The sequence below is a fragment of the Magnolia sinica genome, chromosome 8 (assembly GCF_029962835.1).
Source record: "Magnolia sinica isolate HGM2019 chromosome 8, MsV1, whole genome shotgun sequence".
NCBI classification, from domain to species: Eukaryota; Viridiplantae; Streptophyta; class Magnoliopsida; order Magnoliales; family Magnoliaceae; genus Magnolia; species Magnolia sinica.
In genome coordinates, this window is record NC_080580.1 from 21,507,929 (window position 1) to 21,524,895 (window position 16,967).

Sequence of the window (16,967 nt, forward strand, 5' to 3'; positions counted from 1 at the left end):
GAGGAAGATTGTCTCCAAACATTGGTGCCACTTTTATTGTGCTGATTCCCAAGCGATCGGGAGCCTCCGAGTTCAAGGACTTCAGACCAATAAGTCTCATTGGAAGTTTGTATAAAATATTGGCTAAGGTGCTTGCCAACAGGTTGAAGAAAGTTATCGGTTTGATTATAAGTCCAAATCAGTGTGCGTTCATTCCAGGTCATCAAATTATTGACGCTGCTCTTCTCGCCAATGAAGCCCTCCACTCTAGCCATCCCTCAAAGAAGAAGTTTATTTTCTGCAAGTTGGATATGGAGAAGGCATACGATCATGTCGATTGGGAATTCCTTCTCTACCTGATGAAACATATGGGTTTTGGCGACCGATGGAGACGATGGATCGAGGAATGTGTTTGCTCTGCCTTCTTTTCCATCTTATTAAACGGATCCCCAAAAGGATTTTTCAAAAGCTCTCGCGACCTCCGACAAGGAGATCCGCTCTCCCCCTTCCTCTTTCTCATCATCGGCGAAGCTTTTTCTGCTATGCTTCTGAAAGCTCAATCGGAAGGCATTTTTTGGGGAATTCAAATTAAAAACGTGAAAGATCCGTTAACCCTCGTTCAATTTGTGGATGACATCCTTATCTTCGCCGAGGCTTCTCCCGACTCCGTTGCGAATCTGCGTACTGTTATCAGATGTTTTGAAGCAGTGGCACGGCTGAAGGTGAATCTTTCCAAGTCCAAGTTATACGGGATCAATTTGGAAGTGCTTGAAACTGCGGAGCTTGCTGAGCTAATGGGTTGTGTAGAGGGATCCCTCCCATCCGCCTTCGTTGGCCTTCCTTTGTGTATTGGCCAGCCCAAGATCCACCAATGGGAAAAAGTAGTCAACATATTCCGTCATCTTTTAGTCGGGTGGAAGCGCCGTTATCTCTCAATAGGTGGGAGACTCACGCTTATAAAAGCAGCTTTGTCCAATCTCCCCACATATTTTATGTCTCTTTTTTGTTGTCCTGCTGGGGTTCTCAAGTCTATAGACACACTTAGACGCAATTTCCTCTGGAGTGGCGAGGAACAAAAGAAGAAATTCAGCCTTATGGAATGGAGGAAAGTCTGTAAACATTTTAAAGACGGAGGAGCAGGTATCAAAGATCTTAGACTGATGAACCGGGCCCTTTTAGGTAAATGGATTTGGAGACTCGGACATGAAGAGGATAGCCTATGGAATATTATCATTAAAGGAAAGTACGGGAGTTCGAACGGAGGATGGTGGACGAATGATTCTTCCCTCTACAGGGCTTCTCCGGTTTGGAAAGGTATCAGTCGAATGAAAGACGAGGTCACCCGAATGATCAGGTTTGAGGTGGGAAAGGGAGATTGAATTAGGTTTTGGCATGATACTTGGATAGGAGACATGCCTCTAAAGGATAAATATCCATCCATTTTCCAGGTAGCGAAAAGGCAGAGTAACTTCATAGTTGATAATTATGCCCTTCTTGAGGACAGAATTATTTGGAACATTCCTTGTAGGAGGTACCTTCAGGATCGGGAAAGCGATCAATTTGTGGAAATGTTGCAGTTCATCCAAGATGTTTCTCCCAATCAGGCCTGCAATGATTGTATCATCTGGAAAGCCGAAAAGTCTTCCGTATTCACGGTGAAGTCCTTCTTTTCGATTCTTTCAGCCAACAACGGTTCTAGCCCCTCTCACCACTCCCACTTCATTTGGAAATATGACGTCCCCCCAAAGCTACAGGTCTTTGGTTGGCTGGCAAGGAACAATCGAATCCTCACGATGGATAATCTTATAAAGAAAGGAATGATCCTCCCGAACATTTGTTTATGTTGCATGTCCTCTGCGAAGTCGGTTAATCATCTGCTCATCCACTGCTCCTTTGCCTATTCAGTCTGGACTGCCATCCTCTCCTGTTTCAAGATTAGTTGGTGTTTTCCTAAGGACGTGGACAAGCTTCTGAAAGCCTGGCATGGGGTTCGTATAGGCAAAATCAAATCCAGAATTTGGCGGTTGAGTATTTTGGCGGTGTGGTGGGCGCTTTGGATTGAAAGAAACAAGCGGTGTTTTCAGAACGAGGCGAAACCTTCCCGCTTAGTTTCCTCTCACGTTAAATGTTTCATTGCTGAATGGGTGTCTCAAAGGGATGGGACCAATGTTGATCTCTCTTTTCTTTTGTCTTAAGGGCCTGCCTTCTCAGCAGCTTCCCTTTTTTTTTGTTTCTCCTTCTTTTAATACAAGTTACTTTTCAAAAAAAAAAAAAATGACTGATATTTCGAGAGACCTAGTTGGATTTAGGAGCCCTAGTAGCAATTTTTTTTAAAAAAGAGATTCCTAGTAGCATTAAGTGATCCTACATATCGTTAAAGTATCATTATCTCAGTTGCTACAAAAAGGAGTGGACAGTTGTGTATAGAGGACCATACACATGGTACATCAAGAATTAGAGCTAAGTTAGGACTTTTTTTTTTTTTTTTTGAAGCAACTAGAAAATTCATTGAAACCAGAAAAGAACAAAGAAGAAAACAACAAGGAAAAGAGAAAAGGGACACAGCCACTGAGGTAGCAGAGAGGCCCTAGAAGCCTAAGGAGCTAAAATCAAAAGACTTAAGGTCATTTACAATAGAAGCCCATTCAATCACTAATCTTTTAGCCCTAGACCCCACCACCACGGCACTAGAATTAGAGACAAGTTAGGACTCTTTTATTAGTGGAATTTTAAGTTTCTTTATTGGGAATACTTTATACGAAGCAGGTTAGATATAAGTCACTTTTTGTGGACCCAGATGGTTTTATTATTAATTTTTCAATTAATTATGTAACCAATGAGAATCTCCTTGGATTATTCCATTAAAATAGTGAATTAATATGGCTACATAAAGCCATATGTAAGGACTTTTGGAGATAATGACATTATGATTTGGATTTGAGTAACTGGTTGAATAAACTAGAATGCCGCTGGAAATTCTATTCCACTGCCCATTCATCTCAATAGTGGTAACATTGAAGAGTTCTGGAGCTTAACAGGTAAGTACTTTAAATTCTAGTTCTAGTTGTTCTTAGTCTTGCCACATCAGTAGACTCCGAATTGACACGGTAACCAGTTGAAAGACATTCCTGGAATATCCTCCAATGCTAGAATGCTATGGAACAAATCAGGGATCAGCCTAAAGTCCTTTACAAATAGCATTTGCATCTGCTTGTGCTGTTGCGCCTCAACCGCACCGGAGAAGAATAAGAAAATTGCCCTATTGTCTTATTTATTGCAGACCGGCTCCTAAAACCTTAATTCTACAGTCATTAAGAAACAAGATCTCACGTCATAGCCACTCAAATTTTTATTGCATAATGAGGAAAATGAATGGCCAATTTATCACAGTTCCACAAGAATAACAAGGCCAAGCAAATCACAGAGCACGTACAGAACTATTGTAGGAATAAGACTTCACCTTCTCGATACAATGAGGGAAATAATCCATCAGGTGAAATGACAACAGGCCCACTGGGTAACGCTTTTCCATCCTGCAGGCATCACAGTCATTAAATCTGCACAACAAACAAGTACTGCAGCTACTTATAGCAGCAATACTCTCCAGTTCCAAGACTATGCGCCAAAAGAGATAAGGAACAGCGATTGAGCGACATTATTAATATGGTAAAAGTGGCTCATTCATGTCCAGATGAGAAGTGGCATGCTAAACGAAATGACAGCCAGCAGGCCAAAAAAAGGTCATAGGCACAATAGGCCATATTTTAGTTGACATCATCACGGCAGGTTTTTCATTTCATTTTATTTTATGGTGAGTCATATTTACCAAGGATCCATAGGTTGATAGAATTGACCCTCCATTGGGAAATGAAACCCTGAGGGTGATCCAAGGAGTTGAAATACTAGCATTGGCCCCATATTAGAGCATGTGGCATTGAAATATATGAAGTCATAGCATTTGAATACCTGTTTCAGATTCAGAAGAAAACTTCTAGTCAAATATGCCTGGACAATTGCACGTGCACTCAGAAAGAGTAGCTGATAACCATTTTCCTGTGGTTAAATGCAATAAGGAAACATCAATCTCAACCCTATAAAGCTAATCGCTCTGAAACAGATGACAAAAACAACTCAACAATTTTCATGTAACTCTTGGATCAGTAATCAGCAATCATGCAGCAAGACATGCATGCAAACATGCGCACACACGCATATGCAATTAAAACACAAGAAGATGCTGCTAGTCAGCCTGAAATATTACATGATCATAACCAGACTTTTATATAGTTTGAAGCAATGTTGCTGAAATTGTTATCGTGTCGCAATTTGTCATAGGCATCGAACCATATCAAATTGCAACTCTAAGATTTTTTATTTTATTTTTTATGACAACAGGGTGTCCCCGCCCCTTATTAAGGTGAGACTATTCCCTGTGGATGCACACAATCACCCACAAACCACGTGCATCAGGTAAAGTACAGGAGGGGAATCAAACTCCCGTCTGTGGGGAGCAAACCCACAACACCAGCCATTTGCCCAAACCCCGGGCAGGTTTGCAACTTTGAGATTTTTTCAATTTAAATTGAAAAATGACTGAAAAATTATAAAAAAATTTGGAAAAAAAAAAAAAAAAAACTCATCAAACATCTAATTTCCATCAATATGCACCAAGAAGTAATACATATCATGGTATTATCATCAGTTGAGATCATGTATATGAGTATCTCTGTAAAAAAAAGCTCACCAATCATCTATTTGCCATCAATATGCGCTAAGAAGTACTACATATCATGGAATTATCAATTGAGAGCATGTATTCAATTATCTCTGTTTGTCATAGACTCATAATAAAGTTTACATCATCCGTTCCATTTAAATTACTCTATACATTTTTTAATATGATTTCAAAAGGTAAAACAAAAGGCCCAAAAAAATTCCCTCTTCATGCATCCCAAATATGCAAAAGAATGACTAAGAAAAAGAAGACAACCAACAAAGGAAGAAAGTAGTGGAGGGGTTTCTCAAGGAAATCAAATAAAACCAAGAGAAAAATCTTCTTCAATATTACCTGGTAGTTTTTACCTTGTTTTGATGTAGAAACACATGGGACAAATGGCCCTTGTTTCAATTGACAGATGAGTAATTTATGTGGATCTAAGATTTCACCAGAGGAAGAGATGGGGAGAAGCACATCCTCCAGAGATTAATTTGATGCAGGACATGAAATTCAAATATGATGTGCAAGATTTTCAGGCTTTAGATCACGTTAATTCAGAAACAATTACACAAAATTCCATATCCCACACAAAAGTTCAAGCATTCAATCCATGGGGAATCTATGCAAGCCTAGGCCTACACAAGCTAGGGTTGGATCAATCAAAATTATAGACCAAACAATAATCAAAGGAGGGTAAATTCATCCACACATGCATAAAAATAATTCCTCAATCCAAGGGGTTCACAGATTTCAATTAGGGGAACCTTAAAGTTGAAGAGAGGGCATGAAAATAGGGATTTAGGATAATCTAAGGTTAGGGTTAGGGAAATCAGGTGAGAGAGGAGCGAAAGAGAGGAAAGAAAGGACCTGGAACCGATTCCACACATGTGGTCAGCTAACCCGCTTGACGCACATGCGCTGGTGGTGGCCTACATGTGTGTGGGGCCCACAAATTAGAAAAAGGCCAACTTGGCCTTGGTCGGCCAAGGGTGGGCCACCTTCCCTCCAAGTTTCATGCCAAATGGATGATCGGTCTGATCACAGTTTCCGCCGAAGTTTCAACCCTCTTGCAGGGCTAGATTCCGAAATTTTGTTGTAAGGGGAGAATCGTTGAGAAAGGATGATGGATTTGATGATTGGTTGGTCGTAGGAAATGGTGGATATTGATGGTAGGAGACGGAGGCGAATCGGGATGGGTGTGACTTCGTATCACGGTATTTAGCCCTTCAAAGAAGGAAGGGTTTCACACCCAATTGAATCTCTACAACTCGGGAATTTAGAGGAGCAGAAAAAAGCAAAAATTTTATTAATCTTCAATGAGAAAATAAACTTACAAGGGGTACCTATTTATAAGAAAACCCTATACCCCAAAACTCGCGCCATGTACACAACCTGTTACTTGGAGACAAAGTAATAAAAAATAACAACTAATCAAAGCAATATAAACCATCCATGATATTCCTAATAACAATAATAAGCAAAACCCAAAGTACTAGCTTAATTAAAATAGTGGGCCACAATTATGAAAACCCATGATGGGATTCACATGACTATCGAGTCTACTCCAACGAACCAAAACGTAGTCCTCTAACTAGGAGGCCCTCCCTGGACGTCGTCATTGATCCAGATCGATGGTGGGGCCCCCTCCTTGCGTACGTGCGTGGGGGGGCTTGTGCACGTGATGTTCCCATCGACTCTCGCCGGCTACGAAGATTTCGCCATTGGGGAAATAAAACTCTTGAACCGCTCCAAGATGTCAGGATCAAGTTTCTTAAGCTCCTCCTCAGTGAGCTACGTACTGTCTGAAGCTGGGCGTGACTTCCACTTAACCAGGTACTTCTGAAACCCGCCGTCCAACATGGATATTATCTGATGGTCCAGAATATTCTCCATCTCCTCTCTGGGTATGGGAAGGGTAGGTATGGGAGATAGAAGCTAGGAAGATGGGTCAGGAGGGGGCCATGGATCAAGAAAAAAGTCTGGGGAATCAGGATGGTTAGGAGAAAGGTCGGACCATGTATCAGTGGTCCCCTGAAATGCAACTAGATCCTCCACATTAAATGTAAAACTAATTCCCATGGAAGGTGGAAGATCTACCACATACGCATTGAGACCATTTCGTTTTATAATTTTAAATGGTCCAGTGTTACGAGCATGTAATTTACGAACGGCTCCCTGAGGGTACCGCTCTGGCCTGATGCGGACCATCACAATCTCTTACATTGAATTCCTTGAAACGTTTATGTTGGTCTGAAGAAAGTGTGTAATGTTCATTACTAGTCATGATCTTCTGCCTGATTTCTTGATGCCATGAATGAATGTGATGCACAAGGGACTCTGTAGACTCTGATGGCCTATGGGATAGTGACATAGGGACAAGATCGATAGGCTTCCTAGGAACAACATTACACCAAAATGTGGCTTTATATGACCCAAATTGAATTGGAACAAAACAATGGCGCCAACTATCGGTATTATTTGCTTGTGTAAAAGCGCGACGCACAACTACAAGAGTCGCAGACTCTTGCACTCCATCTTCCTCATCACTAGGGGCTTCTACTGGTTCATATTCTTCCTCCTCACTGTCACTTTCTGGGTGTACTACTTCTACTTGCTCATCAAGAAGGAACACCTTGGTGCTCTCTCTCGTGCCACACTGGCAGGCAAAATGACCAAACCTTTGACACCTAAAACACCTAGTTGCTCCACTCTTACGCAAGCTAGACCCGATAACCTCTTTACCCTTATCATCCTTGGGCCTGGACTAAAAACTGCTGGAAGGTTTGTCTTGGTATCCAGTGCTAGGCTTTAGCCCCAGAAGAGTTGGCCTTAGTACTAGAATCATGAAAATCAAACCGCCTTCCCATAGGTGTTTTAAGGAATTGTTCGACCTCTAACACTACTTGATACAACTGTTCAATAGTGTCTATGTCTTTGGCAAGCAATTCTCTCCTAATGTTAGTACGGAGGCCCGTTTTAAATCGAGCAAGGGTGAGTATGAGATCCTCATCAACTTCACACCTGGTCAAGTATTCTTCGAACTTCTCAATGTATTCCGCCATACTCATGGAACCTTGTCGAAGAGACTGCCATTCCTCAATCAACTGTAAGCGATAAGAGAAAGGGAGGTACTTCTACTTAAGTGTTTCTTTCATTTCTCCTCAATGGACTATTGGGAGCTCCCTCGCTCTTTCTTTCTTTCACTCTACAGTAGCCCAAAACCTCTTTACTTAGCCCACAAGCTTCTTCTTGGCGAATCGGACTCGACGAGCATCCGACATGTCATACCACTCAAAATAGTGGTCCATATCTGCCAGCCAGTCTAAAAGGCTTTAGGGTCAAGTGGCCATCAAATGTAGGGGCATCTACTCTAACTCCCTTGAGCCGTTGCGCATTTGGGTCATATTGTTCATGATGTCCCTCGCGGGGTGGGTGCACGGATGTGTGCCCATGACCAATTCCTTGGTCTAACCTCCTAATCATCTGCCCGAGATTAGGCATCTTCCCCAATGGTGGGGATTGCCCCGGTGGAAGTCTCTAGTTGGGTAACGTGCACATTAAATTGCTCAAAGTGTTGGTCCATACATTGTTCCAAACGCTTACCCAAAGACTCAAACTGTTGGGTCAACATGTTCATTGACTCTTACAATTGCTCCATGTTTAGTGTAGGGTGCAAGCCAAAACCACGACCCGTACGTATGAGCATACAACTACTAACTTAATCTGAGGACCTTCTACTACGACTATATGCACCTAGATAGGACTAAATGCTCCTATAGGACTCTATATGGAGAAAACGACACAATACTACTCAATTTCCAGCAACCTATCTGTCCAAAAAAATCTATCAACAGAAAATCTCGCAAAGAGATATGCGGATTTTCTGATAGCAGAAAATTCAGCAGCTTATATCAGAAATTATGGACCTCTAGACAACTGTATATGATGATACTTAATGCATAATGGACACAAATAAACTAAACCCTTAACATGTAGTGCATTCCCCTATAAAAACCTCGTTCTCTGATACCAAATTTGATGTAGGACATGAAATTCAAATTTGATGTGCAAGATTTTCAAGCTTTAGATCACGTTAGTTCAGAAACAATTAGACAAAATTCCATATCCCACACAAAAGTTCAAGCATTCAATCAAGGGGAATCTATGCAGGCCCAGGCTTATACAAGCTGGGGTTGGATCAATCAAAATTATAGACCAAACAATAATCAGAGGGTAAATTCATCCACACATGCACAAAAATAATTCTCCAATCCAAGGGGTTCACAGATTTCAATTCGGGGAACCCTAAGGTTGAAGAAAGGGCAGAGAAATAGGGATTTAGGACAATCTAGGGTTAGGGTTAGGAAAATCAGGTGAGAGGAGCGAAAGAGAGGAAAGAGAGAACCTGAAATCGATTCCGTACGTGTGGACAGCTAACCCGTCTGACACACATGCGCTGGTGGTGGCCCGCACGTGTGTGGGGCCCATAAATCAGAAAAAGGCCAACTTGGCCCTGGTCGGTTAGTGGTGGGCCACATTCCCTCCAAGTTTCAGGCCAAACGGATGATCGGTTTGATCACGGTGCTCCACCGAAGTTTCAGCCCTCCTGCATGGCCAGATTCCGAAATTCTGCTGTAGGGGGAGAATCGCTGCGAAAGGATGATGGATTTGATGATTAGTTGGTCGTAGGAGATGGTGAATACTGATGGTAGGAGATGGGGGTGAATCGGGATGAGTGTGGCTTCGCACTACGGTAGTTAGCCATCCAAAGAAGGAAAGGTTTCACACCCAATTGAATCTACCAACTCAGGCATTTAGAGGAGTGGAAAAAAGCAGAAATTTTACTAATCTTCAATGAGAAAAAAATAAACCTACAAGAGGGTGCCTATTTATAAGAAAACCATATACCTCAAAACTCACGCCATGTGCACAACCTATTACTTGGGGACGAAGTAATAAAAAATAACAACTAATCGAAGCAATCTAAACCATCCATGATATTCCTAATAACAATAATAAGCAAAACCCAAAGTACTAGCTTAATTAAAATAGTGGGCTACGATCATGAGAACCCATAGTGGGATTCACATGACTATCGGATCTACTCCAACGAACCAAGACGTAGTCCTCTAACTAGGAGGCCCTTCCTAGACGTCGTTATCGATCCAGATCGATGGTGAGGCCCTCCTACTTGCGTACATGCGGGGGGGTGTGCGCGTGATGTTCCCATCATAATTTATTTATTTTTTAATTTTAAAATTAACCGATGTAAAAGATAACATGTGAAAAACCCCCATATGACTACTTACCAACCAGAAAACCCAAGTTTCATCTCAGCCCTTCATTAAGATTAATACAAGTTATAGTAACACTATTCTAAGGATGATTAATAAAAATAGAAATAAAAACAAAAACAGAAACTTATGCAACTCATAACACAATACATTTGAGACCTGCACATTAACCAATAGCAAGCCTTGAAAAGCTACCAAATTGACTTGTTGGAACCCTTATTTTCTACAAAATAAACTCTATCCTTGCCTAAAATAAAGGATCCTACTGGCACATCCTTAGACTCCCTTCTAAAATCAACCCTCTCTCTTAATTATGACTTACTAAAACTACCCCTAAAGGACTCTTTCCGTACGTGACTCTTGCACATGAAATGAGCTCCCCCTTAAATACATGCGCACAATCACTTGTATGCATGCGGCCCACTTGTGCATTTAACATTTGCAATGTCTTCTTTTCTAGTGGCCCTGATCAGTGTTCCAATTCTCGATATTATCAATAATATCAGTATTGCCAGCCTGGCAATACTGATAACACTAGAAATGCCAATTTTCCAGGTATCTGTGATGTGTTGACAATGTAGTGACACCATATCATATTGCCAAAATATCGCTTGTTTCCCTTTATAAAGCTTCCCCTACATGAATCAAACCTTACATTTGGGGGAAATCGCCACCTGAAAGCACTAGTTGACCAAAACACGAGGTGAGAAATTTTTGGAAAAAAAAGAAGGTTTTTTTTTTTTCCTTAGAATTTCGCAAAGATTTCATTACAAATACATGTTTGTACATGATTGTCATGCATGGGCATGGATTTGAGTTGAAAAATTCAACATTTGGGAGGTGAAATTGGGGAAAATTAGGAAAATCAAAATTTTCTCTATTTTCTCCCCTAGAATTGGTAATTAAAGAGTGGATTTTTCATATGTTGACGAGAGGCGGACGTTCTATCGAATCACCAAAAGCTTTTCATATTTCGAAAGTTTTTATTATATAAAATTTATTTACAATTCAAAAATGCAATATGTATGTATAGATAAATAGATACATACATACATACATACATATATATATTTTTTATTTTAAAAATTAATGACACTACTTCATAAAAAACTTATTAATTTTTCTATAATAAAAATTATTCTTCTGAGTTCTAAAAATTATTTTAAAAAATAAAATAAAAATCCACTCACTTGTAAAAAATAATTATGCTATTTCATGATTATGTATGAATGTACGGATGGATGGATGATATATGTATGTGCAAATTTGTGCGTTGATGGATGGATGCATGGATGTGTTATGGATGGGTGTGCTATTCATGTATGGAAGTATCATGCAAGAATAGATTGATAGGTGCATATGAATGCAAGTAACCAAGTATAGGGTGGATGGTAGGATGGATGATATATGTATCAATGCATGCATGGATAGATCATTGATCATGTATGTATGCATGCATGCATGAATGTATCCATGTATGAATGTAATGTGTTTGTATATACATTTGTGCATAGATGGATGATGTATGATACATGTATGAATGTGTTGATGGACAGATAGACATGTATGGATGTATGTATTGTATGCATGTGTGGATCTTTCTTCATTTTAGAAATAACTTTTTAGTGATTATTGTGTTCCTAACGATATTATTAGTTGTATACATATGTAAGTAGCATAAATTAAAATGTCAGGAAAAGGAGGAACGAACATTGGGCGGAAATATAGAGAGAAAATCGAGGGAAATAGGTTTGGAACCATTTGCAGCTACTATGGGAATACATCAAGGATTGGGGTAGTTTCTAGGTTGAAAGAGAACTTAGCAGGGGGTACGAAAATGTGAACAATTGCCCAAGTGTTCCAGAGGTGTGAGTAGAGATAATGAAGGTGTTGACTGAGGGTAAGACACACAAGCAACAACAATAGGCATGGAATAGGGATATTAGGGAGGAGTTACAAGTTCTTAACTGGGGACTAGGGATTGTTTGAGCGAGTGGCATATCTCGAGGATTGTGTTACTAAGCCGGATAGAATGGAATAAAGGTTGGCCGCGCGCAAGTCCTTTGCATCGGGTTGGGATAGGAAGCAGAGGAAACGGCTTGAGGAGACAAGACTGACAATTTTAGGCCCCCACTTATATAATATGATCGACGCCATTCACCAAGGCATGAATCCTCCAATGTTGGAAGAGTTCGTGGAGGTCTACTTAGATCGTGAGTATGAGGAGATGTAGGGTTGAGTGGAGGACTTAAAGTTGAATGAGGAGACATGCGGGGTGATAGTGATATGTGATGGGCAGATGGGGGCCATGAAGTTGTCGTTCATTAACTTCATGGTTTACCATAGAGAGCAACAAGGTTTCTTTAATCTATTAATGCATCCATTCACATACGGGATCACTCCTATATATATGACCTCTTCAAGGAAGTGATTGGAGATGTAGCCTAAAGAATGTGGTGTGGGATCCACAATAGTGCGGTCGTCAAGGCAAGATGAAGTTAATGAAGTACAATATTTATTGAAACCCGTGTGGATCACTGCATTGACCTCATGCTCAAGTAAATAAGGCAGAGAGAGTTAGTTGAATCCACCATAAAGGCGACGAGGAGAGTGACCAACTTCATGTATAATCACTCATAGTTATTGGTCGTGATGCGCAATGAATGCTAAGGGGATATTGTCCGACGAGGTACAACAAGGTTCACCACGAACTTTATCATACTTGACAACTTGTATTGGCATAGGGCAAGACTGAGGAACTTATTAGATCTAACGGATACATGAAGTGGAATCAGATATAGATCCAGACTGTGGAGAGGATTACAGGGACAACGCTAAATGACGAATTCTGGGAGAAAGTTCGTGACATCGTTGGCATCAAGTAACTAATTTACAATGTCCCAAAAGCCATAGATAATGAGACGTGGCCATCGATGGGGTCAATGTACAAGCCTATGCAATTGATGAAAGAAGGGATAAGGAATACATCCCTAATTCACATCAATGGGCATTTAACATTATAGACGATACATGGATTAGGATCCTCGAGTATCCACTTCACCAGGTTGGTAAGTTTCTTACATTAACATCATTTATTTCTCACTTGCTCATTAACTATTACTTTTGTTTATATGTTAATGCTATTGATTAAATATTATTTGGGTTTCAACAAATTACCTCAGCATAAAGTTCCACTAAAATGTCAACTCTCGGAGGATAATGAATTGAAGATGGATGTCCACCCAGTGTTCGCAATATCGATAATATCGGCCGATATTACCGTTATCGCTGGCCAGCGAGACGAAACCCATCAAAAGTCCCCGAATTTTTTTTAAAAAAAAAAATAGAAATTTTTTGTATTGTGCGATATATCGCATAATATCGCACGATTTTTTGCGAAATCCCCAATATTAGTGATACTATCGCACATTACAAAGCCAACAACCATATGAGGAGAGAATTCCGATGATAAAAGGCCGGGAATGTCGAGTTTGCAATATTCTCAAAAAATTGAAAAAAAAAATCCTAACAAAAAGAGGGAAATCCATGTAAGAGAGGGGATTTCGGTACCTGCAGAAGATGTGAGCGTGAATGGAAGCTAAATTTGGTGGGCCACTCAATCGAGAGGTAGTGGTGCGCCGTAAGTGCGGAAAAAACCCCCGATTTTCCTATTTTTTCGTCGAACAGGGGAGAGATTTTCTGCAAAATGGAGATTTTGACCAAAATTTTGCCAAAATCGTAGGGATTTTGGATTTTGGATTTGAGATTTAGGTTTCCGGAAGGACTGGAACCCTTTCTTGCCATGAAAATGGCTTCCGATGCCATTTATGGAAGCAGATCAGGTGGTGTACCGCACACCAGCGGCCTGGCTAGTGAGTTGACGAGTTCTTTGGGCTACCATGAAGTAAATGTTATATCCAAACCGTTCGTCCATTTCGTGACATCGTTCCAAGGGCTAAGCCCAAAAATAAGACAAATCCAAAGATCAAGTGGCCACACCGCAGAAAGTAGTGGGAGATTAAACGTCTACCATTGAAACCTTTTTGGGATCGCAAAAGTTTTCAATCAATCTGATATTTGTTTTTTCTCTGCATCCATGTTTGTGTGGCCTTATGAATAGATTGGATGGAGAAGAAACATTACGGTGGGCCCTACGAATGTTTTAACGGTGGGAATCACTGTCCTGCTGCTATTTGTGATGTGGTCCACTTGACCTTTGGATATGACTCATTTTTTTTATTAAGTGTCCTAAAATGATCTCGCCAAATGGATGGTCAGTATAGATATAATAAATAAATCATGATGGGGCCCACATAACTTTAATCCTCTTTTCATAGTTAATACGCACGTAGACATACAGCAGTGAGGCCACTGATGTGCAGTACAACAACTAGTTGGCTTACTTTACAAATGGGCTGTGGGGTCCACCTTGATGTATATGTTTTATCCATGCCATCCATCCGATTTTTCATATCATTTAAGGACATTAGGCCAAAACTTCAGCAAATCCCAATCTCAGGTGAACCATAGCATAAAAAGTGGTGAATAATCATTAAAAGCTTTATAGGCCAAGAAAGTTTTGGGTTAAGGTCATCTTTGTATATTCCCTTCATTCACTTCTGGTTGACCTTATCGACGGGTTGGATGTAAATAAACATGATGGATCTATTTAAAGTGGGCCTTCATATGTTTTTAATGGTGAACGTTTAATCATCACTGTTTCATGTGGTATGGTCCCCCTAAATTTTGGATGTACTTAATGTTTGGGACAACATCCAAAAATGAGTTGAAAAATTGAATGGACAGAGTGGGTATACAACATATCATCATGGTGGGCCCTACAATAGCACTGTTTTCTGTGGTAAGGTCCACTTGAGTATTGGATAGGCCTCATTCTTTGGCTCAGGCCCTAAAATGGTCTCTCCAAATGGATGGACAATGTGGATACAACACATACATAATGGGTGGGGCCACAATCAGGGTTCCATGCACATCGTTCTCCGGTTCATGCTCTAAAATGATCTCTTAGAATGGATGGATGGTATGGATAGAATCCATGCATCATGGTGGGCCCATAGTCAAGGTTCAACCTCAGTGCGGCCCTAAGAAGTTTTTAATGGTGGCCGTTCAAGAATCACTATTTCCTGTGGTGTGTTCCACATGAGATTTGAATCTGCCTCATGGTCCTATTAGGCTCATGGTGTGGCCCACCATGATATTTGTGAGAAATCCACTGTGTCCATCCTTTTTTTTTCATGGCATATTAGTTGTCCATTATGCATCATATCTGAATATAGTTAGTTATCTCAGTTCAATCAGACAACGCATAGCTTAAGACCCTATACAAAGGAAACCTATTATGTGCACTTCTTTTTTGAGATTTTATAATTTATGTATTGAGGTATTTTTTAATAATTCCTGAAGTTTCATTGAAAAATTCAACCAATTTCCCAATGTTTCCCCATGTTTTCCCAAAAAGTGCGATAAATTACGCGATACAAACGATATATCCCATGCGATAACCGATATGTATCTGTATCCCAAGGGTGCGATACATTGTGCGATACCGATATTTTGAACACTGTGTCCACCAAGTCTACAAGAAGTTATACACTAACTCGACAGGAAAACACATTTTGGGAATAAGTTAATGATAAATTGAGTATTGTACTTTCTTATAATCTACTATTGGATGCATGATTGATAACGGTGAATTGTGATTGACAACTACTTCGCTTTTGAGATGCTACGGGTTACTTCTTGACCGTAGCTGCAAGAGCGCTGAGGGAAAAGATGATGCCATGAGAGCATATTTATTGCTTTAAGTAATCAAATAATATGGTCCGTGATGGAACAATTTCATTCCCCGTTCGAACTAATGCATGCTTTTGATGGACTGATAGGTGAGTAGTAGGCAATTTACAGAGGCTACATTCCCACACTACATTTACTGGTCATCTGTTTGCTTGCCTAGACTCTCATATGCGAGAGGAATTGAAGGCATATGGTTGCTCATCCACACAAACAAGAGGAATCGACTGGGGCATTAGAAGTTGTGCTCATGTGTTGTCACTATAATATGAAGACAAAAGAGAGACAATTACAGGTAGAGCACGACATGGAGCGACATCATGACTCACTAGACCTATTGTTGATAGGCGCACTTGCAGATAATGCCGAGGACCCGTGTAAACAAATTTAAATGATGTTGAAGGAGACCTTCCTCAATGGTAGTCTAAGGAACATCCCTTGGTATTGATATCAACTAGGCTATGAGCAATTAGGCTAACTCTTTCAACGCATTAATGAGGAGCCCGATACGTCCTAATGCGGGTTACAAGGTATCATCGTAACATACTCCATGATGTCTAATCAACTTGAGCAATGATGATGATAAGACTTTATCCCAATTCAGCGATGGTGGCAAGGGTGATGACAATGATGATGGGGTGATGGCAGCGGAGGCCAGTCCAACAAAGGTGGTGGTGAGGGCAGTGGGGGTGGTGAAAGCACTAGGGATGGAGGCTACAGTGGTGGGATTTACACAATGGGTCAGAGTTGACGATTTGTTAGCCAGTTCACTAAGGAGGCCACTTTGACCATGCCATTTAGGACAGAGACCATGGATTTCATCCATCATCCTCATGGAGAGCAGCAGAGTCCAGCAAGCATTTCCAGCGATACACGAATGGGAGGAGGAAGGTGACACGCGACTAGGAGTCTCTTGCATGGAGCTTGTTGTCGATGAATATTAGTTCATAATGGGGGAGCTTCACTATTGTCCCACCTTATGCGCATGGAGAATACTATGAGAATGACAACTATGACACTAATTTATAGTCGTCCAACTATGGATATGGGCAGCCGCAGGAGAGCGCTTATGGTTACTGGTATAAAGGGCAATATTTGGGGTACCCGTCATATGATTAGGCTCGATTATATCTAGGAGTCAGGGTTGGAGTTTTGTTTCCTACAGA

At 40.6% G+C, this 16,967-nt stretch overlaps 1 protein-coding gene across 7 annotated transcripts in view; it reads right to left on the reverse strand.

Moving 5' to 3' along the window:
• The window catches only part of LOC131253067 (phosphatidate phosphatase PAH1), a 43,948-nt gene that overhangs the window by 7,998 nt on the left and 18,983 nt on the right, over positions 1 to 16,967 (reverse strand). For 3 of the 7 annotated variants that reach the window (XR_009174821.1, XR_009174823.1, XM_058253893.1), the window contains exons 6-7: positions 3,946 to 4,032; positions 3,440 to 3,512 (exon numbers count right to left, since the gene is read on the reverse strand). The exons of 1 other annotated variant lie outside the window; for it this stretch is intronic. Coding sequence is in view for 2 of the 6 variants with exons in the window: in XM_058253893.1 (XP_058109876.1) it covers positions 3,440 to 3,512; positions 3,946 to 4,032 (160 nt within the window). In the remaining 4 variants the exon portion in view is untranslated. Of the gene's footprint in view, positions 1 to 3,439; positions 3,537 to 3,945; positions 4,033 to 16,967 lie in introns of those variants that run through there. 3 more of the 7 variants (XR_009174822.1, XR_009174824.1, XM_058253894.1) reach the window with 2 other exon arrangements.